General features: G+C 39.7%; 1 protein-coding gene across 1 annotated transcript in view; it reads right to left on the bottom strand.

Annotated features, from left to right (window-relative positions):
• The window catches only part of TMEM245 (transmembrane protein 245), a 1232464-nt gene that overhangs the window by 211603 nt on the left and 998246 nt on the right, over window positions 1–22615 (bottom strand). The window contains exon 14 of the mRNA XM_044065650.1: window positions 11135–11280. Coding sequence (XP_043921585.1) covers window positions 11135–11280 — 146 coding nt within the window. The remainder of the gene's footprint in view (window positions 1–11134; window positions 11281–22615) is intronic.

Below are 22615 nucleotides of genomic sequence, written 5' to 3'. Positions count from 1 at the left end.
TTGGAAGGGTGTGAAAATGGAATTTGTAGCCTCTGTTTATAATGTCCAGGATCCATTTGTCCTTTGTGACAACATGCCAATTTTTTGAAAATAATGCCAGCTTTCCTCCTAAGGGGCTGCCATTTGAGGCCTGGTTGGCATGCAAAGGGGAAAGTCATTGGGTTTGCTTTCTGAAAGATTGCGAGTTGTCCTCACCACCTCTTTGTGTAGGAGCTTGCCATTGTCTGCCTCTATACGATCCTTGGGATTGTCCTCTGCCCCTCGGGCGCCTGTATCTGCCTCTTTGGGGTCTGTCTGTGGCAGGAAAGGACCAGTTTTTGGAAGGCCAATTTCTGCTAAAACGTGGGGGTTGAACCTGTAGAAATTCTTTCACAGTTTGCATAGATTTAGCCTTTTCCTACATTTTCCTTAATACCTCCTCAGCATTAGCACCAAATAGTACATCCTTTTGAAGAGGGGCGTCTAGTAATTTAGCTTTGACATGATCAGGCAAGGCTTGTTCCTTGAGCCAGGCATGCCTACGTATGACTGATCCTGTAACAGCAGCTCTACACGAGGCCTCTAGAGCATCAAAACCACATTGTAAGGTATGCTTACCCACTTGTTCTGCACTATGCATCAAATCCTGCAACTCCTTCAAGTCTGGTTGTTCAGGTTGTGACATTTTACTCTTTAATTGTGATAACAAAAACTGTTGGTATTTTAGCATATGAAACTGACAGTTTAAGGTCCTCATGGATAAAGTAGCCGAGGTATATACCTTTTTTCCCCACCTTTCTAAGGATCTGGAATCTCTCTCGGAAGGCAATGGATTTTTGGCAATGGAGGCCTTAACTCCCTTGGGGCCCTGTGAGATGGTTTCTGGGTCAGCAGCATGGCTTTTGTAAAGAAATTGGTGCGAGTCAGGAACCCTGTAGTACCTGTCAGGCTTAACTGGAGCTGGAGGTAGAGAGTCCGGGTTAAGGCAGGCCTCCGAGTAAACATCATCTAGGATGTCCAAGACAGGAGGTATAGCCAGAGGCCTATGCTGAGGTAACAAGAGAAATTCCCTGAGCCTTTTCTTGGAATCTGAATAATCCTGGCCTTCCCAGTGGAAGTGTTCCCTTAAGGTATGCAAAGTTTCCCCAAATGAGTAATCCTCAGGGGGATACAGAAGGATGGACTCCTCCATCAGAGTCTTCAAAAGGGGAGTAAGAATGTTCCTCATCATCAGAGTGCTCTGAAATAATGGAGCCCTGATCAGAGGAGGGGAATCTTCCTCCACTCTGGGCCTTTGTCCGGTGGGGCTGAGAACCTCTGATTAGAGTAATTAAATCCTCAGCCATTTTAAGCATCTGTTTCTTAGGCATGGGGCCTGGAGATGGGCCCTGTGTAGCTGGTCTCTTAGAGTGCATGGTTGTTTTAGACTTTGTGAAAGCCTTGATGGAGAAAGAAGAGGAAGGTCTGAAGACACCTTGAGTGGAGGTGGACCTGTCCACATTCTGAGTTTCAACGCCAAGAGTTGCTTCGGTATCTGTAGTCGGGGTTTGGGCCGAGGAGCCTGCGACCTCGGGTACAGGAGACACCGTCAAAGAAGTGTCGTCAGTAATCAGGGGCTGCGTAGGCGCCTCACTGAGAACCGGACCACGTGTAGTCGGCTTTGGCGTGGTGTCAGTAGAGGCCGCGGACCTCGTGTGTCGGTCCTTGTCTTTGCGTTTTTTAGACAAAACCGGAGTCGGAGTATCCGACGACATAGTATAGTTAAATGCTTTCCCAAAATAATGCTGGGCGAACTCTGCCCGACGCTTAATAGTGCGTTTGTTGAATGTAGCACAAAAGCGACAGACCGAGACGTCGTGGTCTGGGCCTAAACAAGGTATACAGAGGGAATGGAAATCCTTATGCGGTATTTGCTTCCCACAAGAAATACAATTATTAACTTTGTCTGACATCGGTCTGAGGCAAGAAAAGTTTCCCCAACGGGGTACTTAGCTTTTAAGAAGACTTTGGTTTCCAAATTTCGTAATCTCAGGAGCTGGCCGACCGGTACTTGCGAACTGCTTCTGCTTCGGGCACCGCGCGGCAAGAAAGACTGAAGAAAATGGCGTCGGCTGGTTCCTTTATACCCCTGTCGCACTGACGTCAGGGAAGAAGCGACGACAACCGACGCCGGGCCTAGACTTTGGAATTCGGCCGACCGAGGACCCGCCTGACGGCAGGAGAACCCATCTGTTATGACTGCAGCTGTATGCACGATGAACATCATAGTACATCAGTAGACAACTAGAATCTTTATCTGCGAAGTACACAACAGACATTAACAAATGTTATAATGAGAAGTTCCTGCTGTATAATAAGTACTAGGCTTATGAGCATCTGAGCTTGCTATAATCAAGGTAGTTAGTGGGGTGGAAAGAAAGGTAGTGGTTGGATGGGATGGGTGATATTAGAGTGGGAGTTGCAAGGGCATAGCCAGCATGTTTTTAGGTGCGCTTTTAGTAAAGTTTTGAAGTGGGTGCATGATGGTACGGAGGTAATTGTGGGTGGGAGGGAGTTCCATAATTTGGCTATGGTGCAAGAGAATAGTGGTTGACCAGCAGAGTTACTGGGTTTAGTGATCTGCAAGTGATTTTTGTTGCTGGATCTTAGTAGTCTGGTGGTGCGATAGGGTTGGAGTAGATTCTGGAGGGATGGGACATTTAGTGGATGGTTTACTAGTTTGTGGGTGAGTGATAGTTGATACCACTGAAGGAGGTGAGGGAGTTCAGCAAGTGAGAGACAGTGGTGACTACGGTAGGATGCCCCTGTGGCGAATTTGGCGATTTTGTTGTAGCAGGTCTCTAGCTTGTTTAGATCACATTGCCTTAGGTTGGTATATATTGGAGAAGCATAAAGTAGGGTGGAGATGAGGTGGGAATTTGCTATTGAAATCTTTGCTGCTTTGGTGAGAAGCAGCTTACTTCTGTATAATGCTCCTAGTTTTTTTGTGGACTTTTTTTACGGTCATGGATATGTGAATGTCAAATTTTAGTTTATTGTCTATTTCCACTCCTAGCAATTTGGTGTGTTCAGTTGGGTATATAGTGGTGTTGTCTTCTGCTGTGATGTTAAAGTGAGAGTTGTTTTGAGTATGTTTGGTGGGTTGGAAGATGAGTAGTTTAGTTTTGTTTGGGTTGAGTATTAATTGGGCATCGGATAACCAAGTTTCAACAGAGGAAAAGGCTTCCTGTGTGACTTTTTGCAGTTTGGGTAGGGACTGGGCTGAGCAGATGATGGTTGAGTCATCTGCGTATTGTATGTGTGCGCCATGTTTGGTGGCAGAGGCTAGATTACTGGTGAAAACAGAGAAGAGTAGGGGTCCAAGGATGGATGCTTGGGGAACCCCTATGGAGACAGGTAGTTGGGGAGATATGTCATTCTGCCATACAACGGATTGTTGGTGGTCAGCAGGTAACTCTGAAACCAGTTGGTGACTGATTGAGAGAAGGATAGGTTATTGAGGACAGAGATGAGTTGTTTGTGTGGGACCATGTCAAATGCTTTAGATAGGTCTGGGAAAGTAGCAGAGGAGAGATAGCCATTGTTTTTATGCTGAAGGATAGTGTTAGTAAAGGAGAGTAAGGCAGTGGTGGTATAATGGTTTGGTCGGAAACCATGCTGAGTATTGGAAAGGAGGTTGTTAGTAAGGAGGTAGTCTGAGACCTGAGAATGTATGCATCTCTCTAGTATTTTGGAGAGTGGAGAGAGAATAGCTATGGGGAGGTAATTGGTTAGTTCTGTGGAGGGGCTGCCCTTGTGGAGGGGAATTATATGTGATACTTTCCACAGTGTGGGAACGTAACTTTCTGACAGAGATTGGTTAATCAAGATGGATACTGGGTAGGCCAGAGCATCAGCTGCGATTTGTAGGTATTCACTTGGGAGGTTGTCTGCTGCTAATTTGGTGGGCTTAAGTTTAGTTAAGGGTTTTTTTTATGTTGGAGGTAGGTACAGGAGAAAAATATAAGGCAGTGGGGAGATTACTAGTTGAAGGGGTGGTTTGGAGGGGAGGGGGGTTGTGTTGTTTAGCTAGTGATAGTATGGTTTGTGTGAAGTGTGTGTTGAATGAGGTAGCAATATTTTTGGAGGAGTGAGGGATGTTAGGAGGAGTGGTACTGACTTTACCTGGGTGGAGGACAGGGTTTATGGAGAACCAGAAGTGTTTGGGGCTGTGTTGGGAAGAGTCTAGGGCAGACTGGAAGCATTGGAATCTGTCCTGTTTTATTAGCTTTTTAACTCTATTGCGTAGTTCTAGGAATTTCTGTCTAGTTGAGGGGTTTTTGATTTTGTGCCAGTGCTCCCAGGCTTTATCCCTGTTTTTCATTTCTGACTTAGTGGTTTTCTGTAGCCATGGGGAGGGTTGTGCTTTCGTTCTGGAAAGTCTTATGGGGGCATGGTAATTAAGGATGCTCAGGAAGGTAGTATTAAAAAATTCAACTGCGTCATCAAGACTGAGGTACTTTAGGGGATGCCAGTTACATTCTTTGAGGGATGAGATGAATGTGAGTGGGTTAAAGTTTAGTTTTTTATGTATTTGACGGTAGATGACAGGTTTGGTTTAGCTTGGTATAGGTATTTTTTGAGTAGGAATATTGGGGAGTGATCACTGAGGCTATCTGATAAGCAGCCTGTTATATATGACTGGGGGCTCTTACTGACTAGTATCCAATCCAGGGTAGTGTGCTTGCTGGACTTTTTATTTATCCTGGTTGGTGACTGGACTAGTTGGGTGAAGCCATGAAGGTTTATATGATGGGTTGGATTGTTGCCAGAACAGGATTGCCAGCCAATATTGAAATCACCTAAAATGATAGCTTCTTGGGGGAGATGGTGGGTAGACCAGCTGAGGAGGTTTTCTAGTGGAGGGATGTTTTGGTCAGAAGGGAAGTTGCATCCAATTATGTTGATAGTTTTGTTTTGGTTTATTTTGAGGTTGGTATATATTATTTCTTCATTGCCTAATTGTGGAGCTGATGATTTTAAGATCTGGATGTTTAGATGCCATTCTGCAAGCTATCCCACAAGTAATATTTTAGATATTATTTTGAGAAGTCTCTTAGTGAGATTCTGAATTCTGTCTTTGGTCTGACAACAAGGACCATGCACCACATCATCTGCCTTGCTCTATTAAGTAAGTAGGGAGTAGTGATGCTCTTAAGTTCATAGGTAGGTACAAGGCTATCTGCCCGAGGGCATTTTTAAGCCTAGCCAGAGTGTGTCGGCTTTCGCCACCCCATTGATTAATTAACTGAGCCTCTGTCAATCAGAGCCAATGAAGTGATCCCAGGGGTGCATTTTCTGTTACCCATCCACTCGTCAAGGCTTCTCTTGAAGAGTGTTAGTGAGGGGCCCTGCCTAATGTAGTTATTAATTTTGTTCCAAAGCATGGGGAGTCTCTGTGACAGGAATCTATCCCTCCAGCATGTTCTATTTATTGTTGTGGCGAGGTTTAGCTCACTAAAGCGCATGGCTCACAGTGACTTGGATTTTTTTAGGTGGAGCATGTCCATCAATTCTGAGTTGGACATGGCTTTGTAAGTCAGGCAGAGATCACCTCTGAGTAAGTGATATGCCACTGAGTACAGCTGGAGTTTTTTCAGTCGGGCTGTATAGGACATATGTTTGAGGCCAGTAATTCAGCTGTTGGAAGTGTCTTGTGAGGTACATCCCAAATGGGGCATTGTACTCTATGACGGGTCTGATGAGTGACGAGTAGAGGGGCACTATAACCTCTTTATTTCTAGATGCAAACCCCTTAGTAATTAGATGGGCCACATAGAAGGATTTCCTAACTACTTTGGCAATATGATTGTCAAAGGAGAAATTACTATCTACCTGGGTCCCCAGGCCTCTTATTACCTCTTCTGTATTAAGGGGGCTGCCGCCTATGTGGTAATTCGTGGGTGTTTTGTTTTTCCCAAACAGGATGACTATGCATTTTTTGGCATTTAGCTTGAGGCCATGACTTTGACACCAGGTGTCTGTCTCAATAAGGCCTTTTTGAAGGATGTCCGTTGTCAGCCAGAGAGTCAATTATGGCTCCCAGTTTGCAGTCATCGACGAACTTGGTTAACCATAGTCCTGCTGTGTTTGCCTGTACTCCTGAGAAATATATGCCGAACAGTAGGGGTCCCAGAACCGAGCCTTGCGGGACACCACTTGTGACTGGTTTAGAGTCAGACCTGGAGCCCGCTATTCTTACTGTGTAAGTTCTGTCTGTAAGCTAGTTGGCAACCATCTTGTGACGTAGGGGTTTATGTTCAGGCTGGTGAGTTTTTCTATAATACCCGAATGAGGAATGGTGTCGAACGCCTTGGCGAGATCAAGGTAGGCTGTGTGAATCACCTTTCCCTCGTCTATGGCCTTGGTGACTGTCTCGAAGAAGTCAACCAGGTTTAGTAGGCATGATCTGCCCTTAACAAAACCGAACTGGGTAGGGTCAAGTGTTTGGAGGTTCCCATTGTTTTCAGTCAGGAATATAGTAAAGCTTAGTTTAGATATTGTTCTTCTTTATTTGTCTGAGCCTATACTTGTGTTATTTTAAATGTTTCCTGTGATCTGAACTCTGTCATCACTGTGAATATATACTTAGTATTTTAATGTTATTTTATTATTTATTATTAAATATATTTGGACAGTGCAGTTGTGCAGCAGTAGCATTGTCGCCTCATGGCAAGAGGTTCTCCGGTTTGATTCTTGGCTGGAGTGCCTTCTGTGTGGAGTCTGCATGTTCTCCCCGCATTCGTGTGGGTTTCCTCTGGGTGGTCCAGTTTCCTCCCACATTACAAAAACATGTGTCTGCAGTATTTCTCCCCGGGCCTCCACTGAAAATTGGCTCCATTCCAAGTTGGACTTTCCCAGTTAACAAATGTTAAGTAAATAAATAAAAATAAAAAAAAAATGTAAACCTTTCATTGCGGCTGATCTTTGTAGAGATATTTAAGTTTTGAGAGTACTTGCATATTTATTTGGTAACACTGTTTGGGCCACTCCTAATAGCCTTGCTCTTGGTCAAACTGCCATTTGTATTAATATTAATTTCACTCAGTATACTGAGTACCCTTGTAAGGGTCTTAAAGTAGCTGTTGAGGGGTTCTGGTGGCAGTGATAACTACCCTATAGTCTGGGCAAAAGGGGGCATAGCTAGTAAACCTGTGCCAGCCTTTCCCAGGGTGTGTGCGCATGTAAATCAAATCTCAAAGTGCGTGTGTGTCAGCTACTTGGGCAGGGACACAAAGCACTGGCTGGAGAGAATGAGTGTTGGAGGACTTGGCTTGGAACCCTGGCTAAGGGCTCAACTCTATAGCTGTGCCGGTGGGGAGTCTTACTGGGTATCTGGAGAAAGAGAGAGGAACCAGCCTGGACTGACTGTATTCCTTGCGTGCTCTTAAGGAAAACTGTGCTTGACGTAGGGAGCTGCATCTGGAGATACTGCATGTGTACCTGTTATCCTTTAATGAACATCCCCCACTGATGCCAGTGGTGATGATTGAGGCTCCTTGATTACTGGCCCAGAGGTGGAGGTTCATCACACAGGGTTCATTATTAAATAAGGAAATGGAGAAGCTAGTCAGAGAAAAAGCAAGGTGACAACTCACAGCTTGCTTACCTTTCTTTTGGAGGAGGGTAGGGATGTAAACAACAAGAATGCCTCAATTGTCAGTATGTACCAATTGCTTTTACCCAGGCTGAGACTGAAAAAGGTCCACTGAGATCAGTGCTCTACCCTAGATAACAAATTCTAAATAAATAAATACATTGAACTGCACTTCAGTTTTCTGGTGGAGACTAGCTATCAGTGAAGATGCTTCCCTTCAACAGGTACAGCACTTAATGAACTGACAACATTACTCACACAAGTATGAGCTGTGATCTCACATATACCAACTGCACACCAATCCCTTAGGTTGTAAGAGGGAATTTGCAGTGGGGAAGGAGAAGGCTAAGCAAGAAAAAAAACTTCTAGGAGGTCATGGCACTACCTCCATCATTTAATCCCTGACCCGAAAGGCACAAATGGGCCAAATGTCTTTCATTTCTACAGAAACAAATGGTCCAATTAGGTGTATGGGTTACAGACTTGATGGTGATGGGAACGAGGAGCAATTGAGGGTAGAGGAAGAAAACAATAAAGACACTACTTACTACACTGTGCTGTTACAGTGACAGCATGGTTCATTAGAATCATCCTCTCTGCAGAAGGAAAGTGTAACTGTGTAAGGCACTTACAATAAGTAAGTTCAGTAAAGGAAAGGCTTTTGACTGATTCATTCATAACTTCTGGGTATATATTCCTGCCTATTATCCTTTCCTCATTTCTTACTTAGCAGGCTGGCTTTGGGTCATGCCTATTAGAAATGAATTCTGTCCCAGTAATCATAAGAAAAGTACAAAAGAACTGATTACACAGTACCTTATATCACATGAAGTAGTTTTCAGTGAAGTCCTTCCAGATCAAAGATTAACAGATTGCAAATTTACAAACTCTTGTTATTATAATGACTGGCTCAGATAACAGTGCATACAGAACTCACTTGAGACAGATGTCAGAAAGAATATTTTTCAGATCTTATCCTAGGGGGGTGCAGCACAGTGTTAGAGCACAGGCTTTGAATGTAGGACGTCTTGGATTCGATCCTCAGCAATTTTTTTGATGGAGGCTGGCAAAATGGTTAAGACGTTTACCATACAGACAAAATGAAGGTTTTGATTCTCAAATGGAATAATCGGCTAGGCTTAAAATGGACCACAAGGGCAGCCTAGTACTAAATCTATAAAGCTAAGTTATGATTCTGTACTTCACCTGCAGATATCAATCAGCACTGGTCCCCGAAGGAACTGTCTACAATGACTAATGCATTAAAATTTTATGATATAATAAAAGCATGGCTGATGATCAGGGACTTGTAGTCTTGGACCACACAAAGACATTTGACATGTTATACCATAAAGGCATTCTGTAGGTTGTGGTGCAACATAATAACAAGCCATACATAATTTACTGGGTAAAAGAATGGTTAATGATGCATGGATCTAGAATGGAAACAAGGTTACACACTTAATATGAGATAATCCAGTGAAGGGTAGAATTTTCACTGTGTGATACCTTAAACCTCCTGTACTGGAGGCCCATGAGATATATGCAAATGAACCCTTAAGGAAAAAAAAAGTGTTTCAGATACATGGCTTCTGAATATTCATGATGTTTTTAACTTTTCCATCTTTATGATTACATTCAGGCCAACAAAGTCAAACCCCACTAGCTGTGGGCATTCATGTTTCAGCCATTTTACTGACCCTGTCAGCACAGGTAGCTTGGTTGTCCTTCAGAAGAAACATATGTTCTTTAAACCCAAATGACGCCCATAAAGATTGAAGTGCCTGCAAAATATCCCAACTAACATCCACATCAAAGGGGAAAAAGGTCACAGAGGCAAACCATTCAATAAAAACTGCAAGAAAAACCTAGCCAAGCAAGATTTTTCACTGTATGATAACTTACATTTGCACATATCAGATGGGCCTCCAGTACAGGAGGATTAAATAATTACACAGTGAAAATTCTAGCTTGGCTGGGTTTTTCTTGCAGTTTTTACTGAATTGTGTGTGTGTGACCTTTTTACCCTTTGGTGTCAATATGAGATTATCAGATTTCAATGCCATCAATACTGTAACAGCAGGTTCAATTGCTAGGACACGTTTGTTGTTTTTGTGTTTTCGATTTTAGTTATTATATGTTACTTTGCATGTATTTTTTTTTTTATCCATATTTTCAGTTTGACTTTGAATTTAATTATCTGCAACCATGTACTCAGTTATTATACATTCCATTGTTTTCTTTTAAAGACATTTTTTCTCCACTCTGGATATGAAGAATCTCTATACTAGAACAAAAGTGATGACACTGGTATACTGGACAACTCAGGGGGCTGGGGAAATTGGGTGCACAGTAGCCTTTTTATTTTATCTTTTAATTTATACCCCATCACTCTCCCTTTTCATACTCCCTTTCAACTGGATTTTAAACGTTACTATAAATATATATTTTAATCCCTAATTTTTACATTTAAGATTTTATCTACTCCAACTTCTTATCCTGTGAACTCATCTCTCTGAAAACATACTGGCAAATCTAAAAACAGCATTCAAATTATGCTGGAGAAAGCATCCAACCTTAATTCAACTTATGGCTAGTTGCTGATTGACTATCTCCCCAAACATCTGATCTTTAAGTAAATGGAGTTACTCAAGTGGTTACTATACAACCCCCCCCCCCCCACCTTCTTGTACTGTTTAATGCTGTATAAATGGTTTCACAGATCTGAAGTAGTCTAAGGATAAAATCATTTATCAGGAATAAAGCTTGTTGGAGTAGACAACACTGATCTCTGCCTTGTGTTCTTTGAATGTGCTAATGCATAGTTTACATGTTTATGGAAAAAAAACTTTTTATTCAAAATTCAAGGTGTGTGTGTGTGTGTGTGTGTCCTCACTCCAGTGGCAAGAGGTGATAAAAGTCCTAACTACAGCCCTGCAGATCTGGGTTCAATTACTGCCTCAGGAAACTGACAGAGAGGAAGGGATGGGCAGTTATGTGGACATTCCCTGCGACAATCCCTGGTAGATACTTGGGCTGAGACCCCCAGGATACCCTTAGGTTCCATGAATTGCCTCAGCTTCTTCAGTGGAAGTCCAAGGGAGAAATGGAGAGCTGGCAGACCCGGTGTGGATGTGGGACACTAGGTAGGAAACCCATAAGATGAAGCAGATAGCATACCATGCTAAAATAAACAAACACACACAGACAAATATAAATATATATTATGTAGATCTAAACAGATCAGTAGAAACATGAAGACACAGGTGCTGGTAATACTGCGAACAGTCACACATTTCCTAACAAAAGTTTACTAGGCTCATCCTAGCACCAGTGGAAGGCATTATAAAGAGTAAATAGCTTCTACAAAAAGTTCTGAAGTTAAACTGTAAAGCTGCTCAGGTCTGAAATATGTAATATTTGACCTATTTTAGGGTGCCCTGTTTACAAACTATAGCTCAAAAGATACAAAATATAATTCAGTAATATTCTGGCATTTTTCCAAACAGGCATACTAACCTTATAGCTTCCTCCACAGACTGCCCTACAATATTGGATGAAGGACCAGGCTGGGAAAGAGGTGTTAGGCTAATGACCCACTTTACTGGTTTGTAATATTGGTCACTGGAACTTAACAGGTAAAACAGTGTTGTCAAAAATATAACCTAAGAAACACACAAAAAAAGGTCAACATTAGCAATCAGCAAGGTCACATACTTTAATTATGATGCACAGTCATAATAAGTTTCTTGTTTCATTAATAGATAAAGGAAGAACAAAAATGCAGCTAAATGAACAAAGCATGAAGTCTGCTGCCTTTCACTTCCAACAAAAATCATAAGTATGTATTTGAAATGTCCGTTTCACACACTGTTCCGTCACTTTTTAGCTACCGTTTTTAAGAAAATAGTAGTCAACGCCTGCAAAGTCAATTTTACATGTTCATATCCTTAATCAAAATTCAGCAGAATGTATCTTCTTGATATTGTTGAGGTTTCCACAGACTTTCCTATATACACTGTAATGCCTCTGCTGCATTTTCTACTATAACCTGCATTAGAAATTTACTAAATGCATTCACCTTCATCAATTTCCTGTAATGAAATATCACTGCGTATTAACTGGTGTTTTGCATAACTTCTGTTTCACGTTTTGTTGCTTTGGCCTTCAAATAAGTACCACTTTAAAAGGGAGTGACATCTGTCCTAATTATATGTGCAATTTCTTCATCAAGGAATTAATAAAATAAAACACATACATGCATATATTAACTAAATAAGTAAACCAATTTCACATCACGTTCTGTCAGTTTCATCTCTTTGATATGATTTTGACATTTGATAAGAGTTTGGTTCAGGCCTTGGAGCAATGTTCAGCATTTTTTTTCTTTTATTTCTCTCTCTCTCAGCATGGGATTCAACGAGCTGCATCTGATGTTACAGCAATGGGAGGGAAGAAGGGAGATAAACCCTGGACCTCCCTCTCCATCTCATGCGGACAATTTTTATTGTATTCTTATCGAGTACGCTATGCATTCAGTTTCAGGGAAAGACAGTAGAAAGGAAAAGATAATCTTGCTAGCTAAGCAAGAGATGTGCAGAAATAACAGCTCTCAGGGAGAGATACAGAATGGTTCTTTCTCAAGAGAAAGATATGCATCCTTGCAATGGTATGTTAGACAAAGAACAGTCTGAGACATAAGCAAGACAAGGCTTGGAAACTAAAGTTAAAGAAGCATGTAAAACATTACAGGGTTTGGTATTATTAGTATATACTTCAGACATGGTCACTGAGGTCAGTTAAGTTAGCTTTTGGACTGATATGCAAAAGGTCTTTGCAGTGCAGATACTTGAGCCTGAGTACAAAAGTCATGTCAAATATCCATACTATGCAGGAGGAAAAGACTGTTTCAGTTAATATTATTCAGAAGAAATAGAATATATGTGTAGAAACTTTGGATATATTTATCAGCACTGCTAATGTTATCTAGCATTGCAGAATTTCTACAGACTGGTACTGTTTATCAGCATGGTTACTGGAGACAGTATTCGGATATTAACATCTAATAAAGCATTCTTAACTGAACAACAACATGTGCAGAATTCATTCTGAAAAGTCCAAAAAGACTTGGCCCATAAAGGACAGACTGGCACCTGTTCAGCACAAGTTTGGGTAATTAAATACATTCATTCCAGTCTCATTTCAGTTGTTTCCAGTTAATTCCAGTACACTACAGTCTTATCAATTCTTTCAATGGTGAGCCTACCATTGAAGGGGGGACAACAGTTAAAATAAGTCCCAAAACCCCATAGAAGCCTTATCAGCAGTCAGACTATGTATAATCTACAAAATGGACTTCTGAGCAAGGTAAAAGCAGTCTCTGACAATAACACTTTTTTTCAGTCTATCAATAACTACAGCAGAAGAGTTTTATAACGGACTTTTCAGCAGCACACTGGTGTTTTTCTAGAGGGGAGATGACGACATACAGTAATTGCAGCTGTTAGACAAATTGCGTGTTTGCTCAAAACACTACTTCAGGAAAAGCCTCACAGAGCATCAACAGACCAGCAGTACTTCAGGAAATCTAATCTACAAACTTCAGCAATGTTCCTTCAGAATATAAAAGACATTTTCACCATCTCCCCAAACCTTCAAGTTTCCAGTGTGACATCACACAGCCAAGAAGAAAAAAAATTTACAAATCTGCAGACGTTAAGACACATTAATCATATATTTATGTATTTATGTACTTTTTAGCAAAGTCAAGCAGTAATTATAAAAAAAAGTTTAAATACATCAATTAGGATACATTTTACAAATAAGTCAAACAATGCTTCCACAGTAAAGACACTAGTAAATTGTTTGGTTTAAAATTAAAAATTGGGTAAATCAGTCTAAAAACTGTGTTCCAGAAATATTCATTTAAATGTAAAGGTTATTAGTTCAGGAACGCTGCATCTTTCCAGTCGCAAATGATTAAATCACAGAAGCACACTGCAACAGACATATTATCTCATGATTTGCAGAATGAGTTAGCTTCTGTCAGTAATTCTTGTTTACAGTCTTCAGACATTGGTGTAAGTGCTACAGCACATGTAATTCAAGACACAGAGTTAAGTCATAGTAGAATTTCAGACACAAATGTTCAGAATGTAATAAACTCTAGTTTACATGTAATTCAAAGTACAGAGTTAAGTAGTAGTATTGTAAATACAGACATTAACACTGTCAATATATTTAACATGCATATTTCTCGACGAAACAAAGTAAACATTTGCAATGCCTCAAGTTCACATTATTTCAAACAGAAATGTTCAAAATGTCAAATTCTAGTTTATTGTTTTCACAACCAGTGCAAATATTGCACTGAGGGGGGATGAGAGGGATCAGAGTGTAGTTTTTCATCAGTCTGATAAAGTAAACACTAGCATAAATGATATACAGATTTCAGAGCAAAGTAAAGAAGAAATGCACACCTTACCTCAAGTCAACGTTATTACTTGTATGTCAGGGCAAAGTAAAGAAGAAAAGCATACCATAGTTCAAGTCAGTGTTGTTGCTAGTTCTATAAAAAAGGATTTTCAGCTGATCTGTAAAGGGTGTGGCAGTCCAGCGCCAGACCAGATTATTTATCAGTTGTTTAAGGTTGAAAGAAACATCTTTTTCATTGTTTATAGAAAATTATTGAATAATGTACTTATTAATACAGACAAATCAACTTCAGTTACAAACAGACCTTTATTAGAGGACACAAATGCAGTTTTGTTAGGATTTAAAGGGTCAAAGATTACAGCAATTAAGAGTTTGAAGAGTACTAGGTATGGACATGTCATCAAGAGTTATATGTTGCTTTAGACTTCAGTAACAAGATTTTATGCAAAAATAAAAATGCTACAGAATGTACAGTAGTAGACAAAGATGATACCTGTAAGAATTTGCATGCAGTAGTTTGTGCAAATTTACAGAATTTGAAGAATTGGTTACAGCAGGAACATACAGATTTATGGATCATAGGAGGTTACTAGGCTAACAGCCCCAGGGCCCTCACAAGCCTAGCCAAGTTTAACCTGTGTTCCCAAAGGCAAACACTACTAAAAATTCCTTAGTAGTGTTTGCCTTTTCTCTTCCTCATTGGGGTCCTTCACAGTGTAAGAAAGTTTTTTACCTATTACCTGTGTTCCCAAAGGTGTCTGGTTCAAGCAGACACTAAAATCAGCATTTATTGCCCCTGTCCAAGAGGGACACAGGTGGAACCCCCAGGGTGAATTTCCGGTTACTCATTCAATTGTCCAAATTACCCTTAAATAGGGTTGAGGGGCTTTGTTTAACATGAACAGGAAGCTTGTTCCAAAGGTGGGGCAACCTCTGTGAGACAAATCTGTCTCTCCAGCAAGTTTTGTTGATGTCACATACAAGGTCCTTTGAGTGAGTAACCCACATGCCATCTGACTTGCGAATGTGCAGCATTTTCATTAAAGCTGGGTCAGACTGCTGTATATGCAAAGCGCAGGTCACCTCTGAGCAGTCTGTATGACACACAGTAAAGTGACAATTATTTCAGTCTGTCTGTATAAGACAGATCTTTAAGAAACTGAATTTTCTTTGTAAGGAACTTTTGTGTTTTCTCCAATTGCTGCAGGTGTTTGGAAAGGAACATGCTAACATACTAAAAGGGAGTGTTGTACTCTGTTATTGGCCTGATGAGGGAAGAGTACTGGGGGGGTTATAACCTCTTTTTTTCTGGAGGCAATGCCCTTACTAATGAGATGAGCATTAGAAAATGCCCTTCTTACCAGTGTGGAGACATGGTGATCAAAGTTAAGGTCACATTCGACCTGTGTGTCCAGATCTCTCACCACTGACTGTGTGCTTAGGGTACTGCTATTGATGTGGTAGTTTGCAGGAACATTACCCTTGCCGAAGGGGATAATAATACATTTTAAGACCAGTCAGTCTGTGTAAGACCTTCTTGCAAGATGTTGACATCACTAGGGATTTCAATAATCGGTCCCAGTTTGCAGTCATCTGCAAACTTTGTCAGCCATATTCCTTCAGTTTTAGCCTGTACTTTGGAGAAGTAGATTCCAAACAGCATAGGGTCCCAGAACAGACCCCTGTGAAAACACCACTGGTTACAGGACTGCTAGAGGAGGTGGAGTCCTCTATTCTGATCATATGAGTTCTATCAGTGAGTCAGTTTGCAATGCACTTGACAATATATGGGTTGATACCCAGTGGGGTGAGTATCAATAATGCCTATGTGAGGTATTGTTTCAAAGGCCTTGGCAAAGTCTAGGCAGACCATATGCAAAGATCTGCCCTTGTCTAGAGCTTTGGTGACTCTCTCAAAGAAGTCCACCAAGTTTAACAGACATAATCTCCCCTTGACAAAGCCAAACTGAGTGGAGTCATGCATTTGGAGATTTCACTTTGTTAATAAGATCCATGACAATTCATTCCATGGCCTCACAAATAAAGCTGGTCAGGCTAATGGGTCTATAATTCCCGGGATCCATGGATGCACCCCCCCTTTGTGCAAAGGGATGATGGTAGCTGTTATCCATTCTGCTGGGATGAAGCCAGTGCTTCAGCTGAGATTAAAAATTGAGCCCAATGGTGATGCTAATTCCTGTTTTAATCCATGTAGAACACAGCCAGGGTGTTGTCTGGTCCCACAGAGGCTGTGTTTTTGGGTTTAGAGAGGGCATTTAAGACCTGCTTCTCAGAGATATTAGATGGGGGACAGGTGTTAGGGATGCTATGGGGTATATGTGGTGGGGACAGGGGAGTGATGTTTTCACTGAACCTGTCAGCCAGCAAGTTTGCTATATGCACAGGTTCTGTATAAGCAGGACCCTTAACTACCAGTTCAGTCCAAATCTGGGCTTTACCTTTGAGGTTACAGATGTAAATAAAGAACTCCTTGTGGTTATCCTTAGCTAGGGAAGCAAATCTGGATTCATAGTTAACTTTGGAGGACTTCACTACCAGTCTTATTTGCTTGTTTAAGTTAAGGAGGGAGTGTTTCCAGTTTTGAGACCATTCCTTCCTATGCTTAGACAGCAATTTCTTTCTCCTATTGTACAGACTATTAATGGCAGCTGTCCACCAGGCAGGTTTATTTTTCCTTGAAGATCTTGATTTCATTCCATCAGGTACACTAGAGTCAATTCAACTGTGCAGGTGCTTGTATAAAGCATTGGTGTATAACTCAGCATAGGTGTCTGTTCCATCAGTGGGGGGAAGGGCTATGAAGCTATTTATCCTGTCACGTAAGAGGTTGTAATTGGACTTGAAAACGTTTTTTAGTCTAGTTGTTGCTGGGGGTGGTTTTGTGTTATATTTACTTATAGCGAGACTGATCTGTGGTCAGATCTAATCAGGAAAGGCTACACACTGGGGGTGGTGCAGCGGTCCCCCATGTTGGTGAGCACCAGATCCAGAATATTTGAGCTCCTTGTAGATGTGTCAACCAGCTGGTCTAGGGCATTGGAATTAACAAGGGTCAGGAACCTTTGGGTAAGTGAGTTAGAACACATATAATTTACCCAGTCGATCACCCAAAAACAGAGTATTTGGTTGTACCTTGACCGACTCAACTAGATCCAAGTAGGCAGAGTGGATGTCCTGATTCATAAATTACAGATAAGCTGAAGTGCTCAGAAAGACTTTAGCCAGTGAGAAAAAAAAAAAAAGATAATGGTACACTTTTATCATTCTGGAAGCACATGTGTAAGGTATACCAGAAGTCAGTCTATTGTTTACAGTTACAGATTTGGCAAATAAATTTGTTGCATTACTGTTTTGTTTAGCAGACATTGTTAAGACCTTTGTATTATGGTAGTAAAGTGTTGCAATGCATAAATAATATTTTGATACAGACACAAAAAAGTATTCACAGATATTAAATTATGTTTTGCTAGTTTACAGAATGCAAAATTTAAAGTCAACGCTACATTTTAAAAGTGACAGTACAGCCAAAAATTCAGATTCCATGCAAGAAAAAAGTGCATCATAAATATTACGTGTCATTAAAGCCACTGGTTCAACTCCTATGTTATACTTGTATAAAGGGTAGACAAGTAAAGTTCCAGAATTAGATCAGTTCAGCTCTAGTAATAAATGTGTACAATATATAAAGAAACTTCACATACTTGTATAAAGGACAGACAAGTAAACTTCCAGGTGAAGAAACTTTGCATACTCGTATAAAGGACAGGCAGGTAAACTTCCAGATTCAGGTTAGTTCAACGCTAGTACTAAATATGTATACTATATAAAGAAACTTCACCTACTTGTATAAAGGACAGACAAGTAAACTTCTAGAATCAGATCAGTTAAACTCTAGTAATAAATGTGTGTCTAAGTAAATGGTTCAAGATTGTATATATTTCATGCAGCAATTGCAGTTTGCCAAGCACACCAGATCAGATTACAGGCCAGCTCAGCAAGCTGAATTAAATACAGTACTGCATGCCATAAAACAGGAAGGTAAAGATCAAATTAATACTGTTAGTGACAGTTTATGCAGTTACAGTTCTTACTATTTATAAAAAAAAATTGTAAACAGAAATGATAAATCCTTGCAGAATTCAGTAGCACTGAAAAAAAAATGAAATGACGTTAGCTAAAGAATGGCTATGTTAAGGGAGTGGGTGGGGATTTACACACACAACAGCATGTCAGGACCTGAGGGTCACAAAGTAAATGTAGAAGGATTAACAGTTATGATTCATTTTTTTAGAGGTGCAGAAATGCAAAATATGTTAAAATATTAATACAGTGTTAGTTACTACTTTAGTTTCATTTGAGGCTATGACAGGAAAAAAATGCCACTGATGTTTGATTTAATAATAAAGTTACAGCTCTTTCATTTCACTGTAGTATATTACCATTTCAGTTACAGACTTTTAGGAATGTATTTGTTAGTAACATTACTTTAAGTCACTACAGTACATTATCAGTTTGCTTACAAATTTAAAAGAATTTATGTTTATTTCATGCAGAAAAATGTAAATAAAGTCAGAGCAATAAGCAATATATTCATTAGTAACATTGGTTTAGTTAACTATAGTACATTATCAGTTTGCTTACAGACTTATAAGAATTTATTAGCAGAATATGTTTATTTAATGGAGAAAATGTAAATAAAGTCAGGGCAACAAGTAATGCTATCAGATTATAATTTTTAAAGCTGCAAATGTTAATTTAAGGACATGATACTGTTTTTTGGGGCTTTGCAGAAATAATTTCTAGGTTGATTTTAAATACAGTCAAAAACGTCAGTCACCAGGCCTTACACAAAAAATGGAAAAGGGGAGGTTTGGATGGTATAAGACACAGAAAAGGACAATAAAACAATACCTCAGCAGTGACTGGGACAATGCAGAGTAAGGCCTAAACTTGGCAAAAGCTGTGGTGCACAAGTCACTATCTACAGAAACATCTGTGTACAACAGATGTGCATGTATGTAAATTGGAGTTAAAGCACATATGTAAATGTCCTCATGTTTTCAGACAGTTGTATAACTGTGCTAGTTTTCAGTTTATGTTTTTATCTATGTTCAGACAATAATGACAGCGAAAAGGTACTAATAGTTTAAAGAACATAACATTTACCAGATTTCAGTTATGCTTTTATGTGTGTTCATGTAAAACTGGCAAAAGATATTCCTTTAGTATTAGTTTAGTTAGTTTCCAGAATACAGAGCTATTTTAAATGTTCAGTATAAATATGTAAATTTCAGTCAAGGTTCAGAATATGACATTTATACTTATGCGTTCAGTATAGTACATTTAAGTCGAATTTCAGAATATAACATTAATGTAAATTTCAGTCAAGTTTCAGAGTATGACACTCATACAATAACAGGCTTATTAGGTAGAAATAGTTATTTAATATACTCGGATCATAACAGGGCAGGCTTAATTTGTTAACTAACTTACAGATTACAATGCACGTTACACAATTACTGTATATTAGACAGAACGTTAAAAGGACACTGACACAGTATGCAAAGGTACAGGTCTGAAATACAGAAAAGTCTTTTAGTAAACTATAACAACTCAAACATTTACAGAATATTTACAACACAAATTCAGAAGGCAGATATCTACTAGAGAAATTAAAAAGGTAAATAGAATTAATAACAAACATAGCCAAAAATTTACAGACACAAGTTAATACATACATGGTAATTATGCTACAAGACCAGTTATAAAGTTATCCCTTTAGTGCCAATTTCAGTTAGTCTTCAAAAAATAGCCATCATGCTTAATAGGCTATATAACAAAAAAAGAAAATGGACCAAACAGTATGATGTTTGAGTATTTCAATCTATGGACAATAGGGAAAGGTTTCATTTGCTATAAGAGAGAGACGTCATGGTACAAAAAGGCACCAGTTCATAAGGTAGAAAACATATGCAATAGACAGTGGAATTTTACCATTATGGCATACAGAGATAGGGAAGAAAAATATGCATGATTAACAGTTTGTACTCTGACTAACTTAAATGAAGGCACACAGAGACAGGCTGAGAATGTGTATGGCATTTTCTTTATGCTGCTTCTGGGACAGCGGGGTTGAAAGAATTACCTGGCCTTATCAGTTTAAAAAAAGCACAGAACTAAAAGACAGTCATTTTCAGAATTATTTGCAGGTTTTACATATATCACACATATATCACAACTTAGACTTAAAGACTCTAAAGACTACAGATCTAGGTAATGGGGTAATTTATGCAGCAGGTATATTTCTTGCATATGGAGCTATTAAAGCTATTTGGAGATAATAGCACCTTTGAGACCATAAAGTACATCACCATCTATCAGGACACATCTGCAGATTATGAGTAAGGTGGCATAAAGCCTGTATATTCAAACCAGATTACAGCAGTTAGTAATACAGATATGAGGTAACTACAAAAGAAAGACCCTGTAAAGCTTTGTTAGGGACCTCAGGGGGAGCTGTCAGACTGCGGGTTTTCACAGTATTCTTGGTGAGTTCACTATGCATTTTGTTTCAGGGAAATGCAGTTCAGTAGAAAGGAAAACAATCTTGCTGGCTAATCGTGAAATGTGCAGAAATAGTTCTCAGGGAGAGCTAAAGAATGTTCCTATTCAAGGGAAAGATATGTGCTCTTGCAATGGAATGTTAGATAAAGAATAGACTCCGGGTGCTCTGGTTTCCTCCCACATTCCAAAGACATGCAGTAGGTGGATTGGACACTCTAAATTGGCTGTACGTGAGAGTGCATGTGTGAGTGAGTGGTACAGATAAACTACCGCGGCAGGGCTAGAAACCTGGCAGTGTAAACCTTGGCTCCAGATGATTGTCACTGCTGAAGTGACACCCCGACCCCATGTGCAAAATGGGAAAAAGGGGTTGAGGATGGATAGCTGTGAGGCACATGCAAGACTAGGCTTGGAAACCAAGGCTAAAGAGGCATGTAAAACATTACAGGGCTTGGCATTATTCAGACATGGTCACTGGAGTCAGTGAAGTTAGTTTTTGGACTGATATGTAAAAGGTCTTTGCAGTACAGACACTCGAGCCTGAGTGCCGAAGTCAGGTCAAATATCCATACTATTATATTCAGAAGAATTACGTACAGAAACTTTGGATATATTTATCAGCAGTGTTACTCGTATACAGCATTCCAAAATTTCTACAGACTGATATTGTTTATCAGCATTGTAACTGGAGACAGTACTTGGATATAACATCTAATAAAGCATTCTTAACTGAACTATAAAAGTGCAAAATTTATTCTGAAAAGTACAAAAAAACTGTACCCATAAAGGAGAGACTGGCACCTGTTTGGCACAAGTTTGGGTAATTAACACATAAAGACATTCATTCCAGTCTCATTTCAGTTGTTTCCAGTTAATTCCAGTATACTATAGTCTTATCAATTCTTTCAGAAGGTAAAGGACCCACTGGTTGAGTCCTTCTCAGAGAAGTTTTTAAATGTCCTAGTACAGACAATCTGGTATGAAAGATTTAAGCTGGTATTTTTTTTTTGGGGGGGGGGGGGGCTAGATATGAGAAAATCAGCTTAGCTAATGGTTTTCAAGGGTGTCTCTTGTAGCACATTTAAAACAATCAACTCTATCCCTGTCACAGGCATCAGTATTCAGAAGTCCTATCTGATAATATTATTCTAAACTCACTAAGCTGACTAGCTATTTCTTTTCTACCTCATCTTTTTTTTTTTCCTTCTCAGATGTCTGAGGAGACTATTCCTACAACCTAGAGATATGACAGAGGTTCAACACCACCACATCCCCTCCCAAAAATCTAATGGGAAGAATCTGTAAAGGCAAAATGGATCCAGGCAGGTGGATAATCCACATGATCTGTTACAAATGACAGCTCCTACACCTTTATTTTAGGAGATACTCACAAAACTCTACTCTTCTGTGTATCTCTAGCAGCAGTTGCAGAACAATGGACAGTGTGTCAAGAAGTAACCAAACAGAAAATGGAGAACTTAACAGAAAATGAGCCCCCCCCCCCAAATATAGCTTTCTTATAAAATATTATGTAGAACATTTCCACTTAAGACAGTCTCTTCACTGAAAGCATACTAAGTTTAGAATGTCTGGTAAGTTTGTCTCTCTGAAGATGAACCAGCATATTATGTAAGATTTCTGACCTACACACAGCAACAAATGAATGAATCTTAAAATGGGCCTAAGTTTAGTATATTTCTGACACACACAGCTTATATTTTCATCTGGTTTTAGAGCCCTTATTCTGTAATCATATGACCATCATATAATTTTGTGAAAGATATGAAAACATGTTAATATTTACAAAGTGACTTAATTCTTGCTATTGATATTGGAGCTGACTACAGATATCTCAACAGGCAAGCTAAATCAGTTGGAAATCAAAACCAGATGCCACAGCTCTTTTGAGATAAAAATAGGATTAGTGTCATCCTGTTTTATTGAAGGCAATAAAACATCGGCAGAAAATCCAAAAAGACG

This window comes from Protopterus annectens, chromosome 3.part0, assembly GCF_019279795.1.
Source record: "Protopterus annectens isolate FY-2018-M chromosome 3.part0, PAN1.0, whole genome shotgun sequence".
Lineage (NCBI taxonomy): Eukaryota > Metazoa > Chordata > Ceratodontiformes > Protopteridae > Protopterus > Protopterus annectens.
This window is presented reverse-complemented; position numbering and strand designations above follow the sequence as displayed.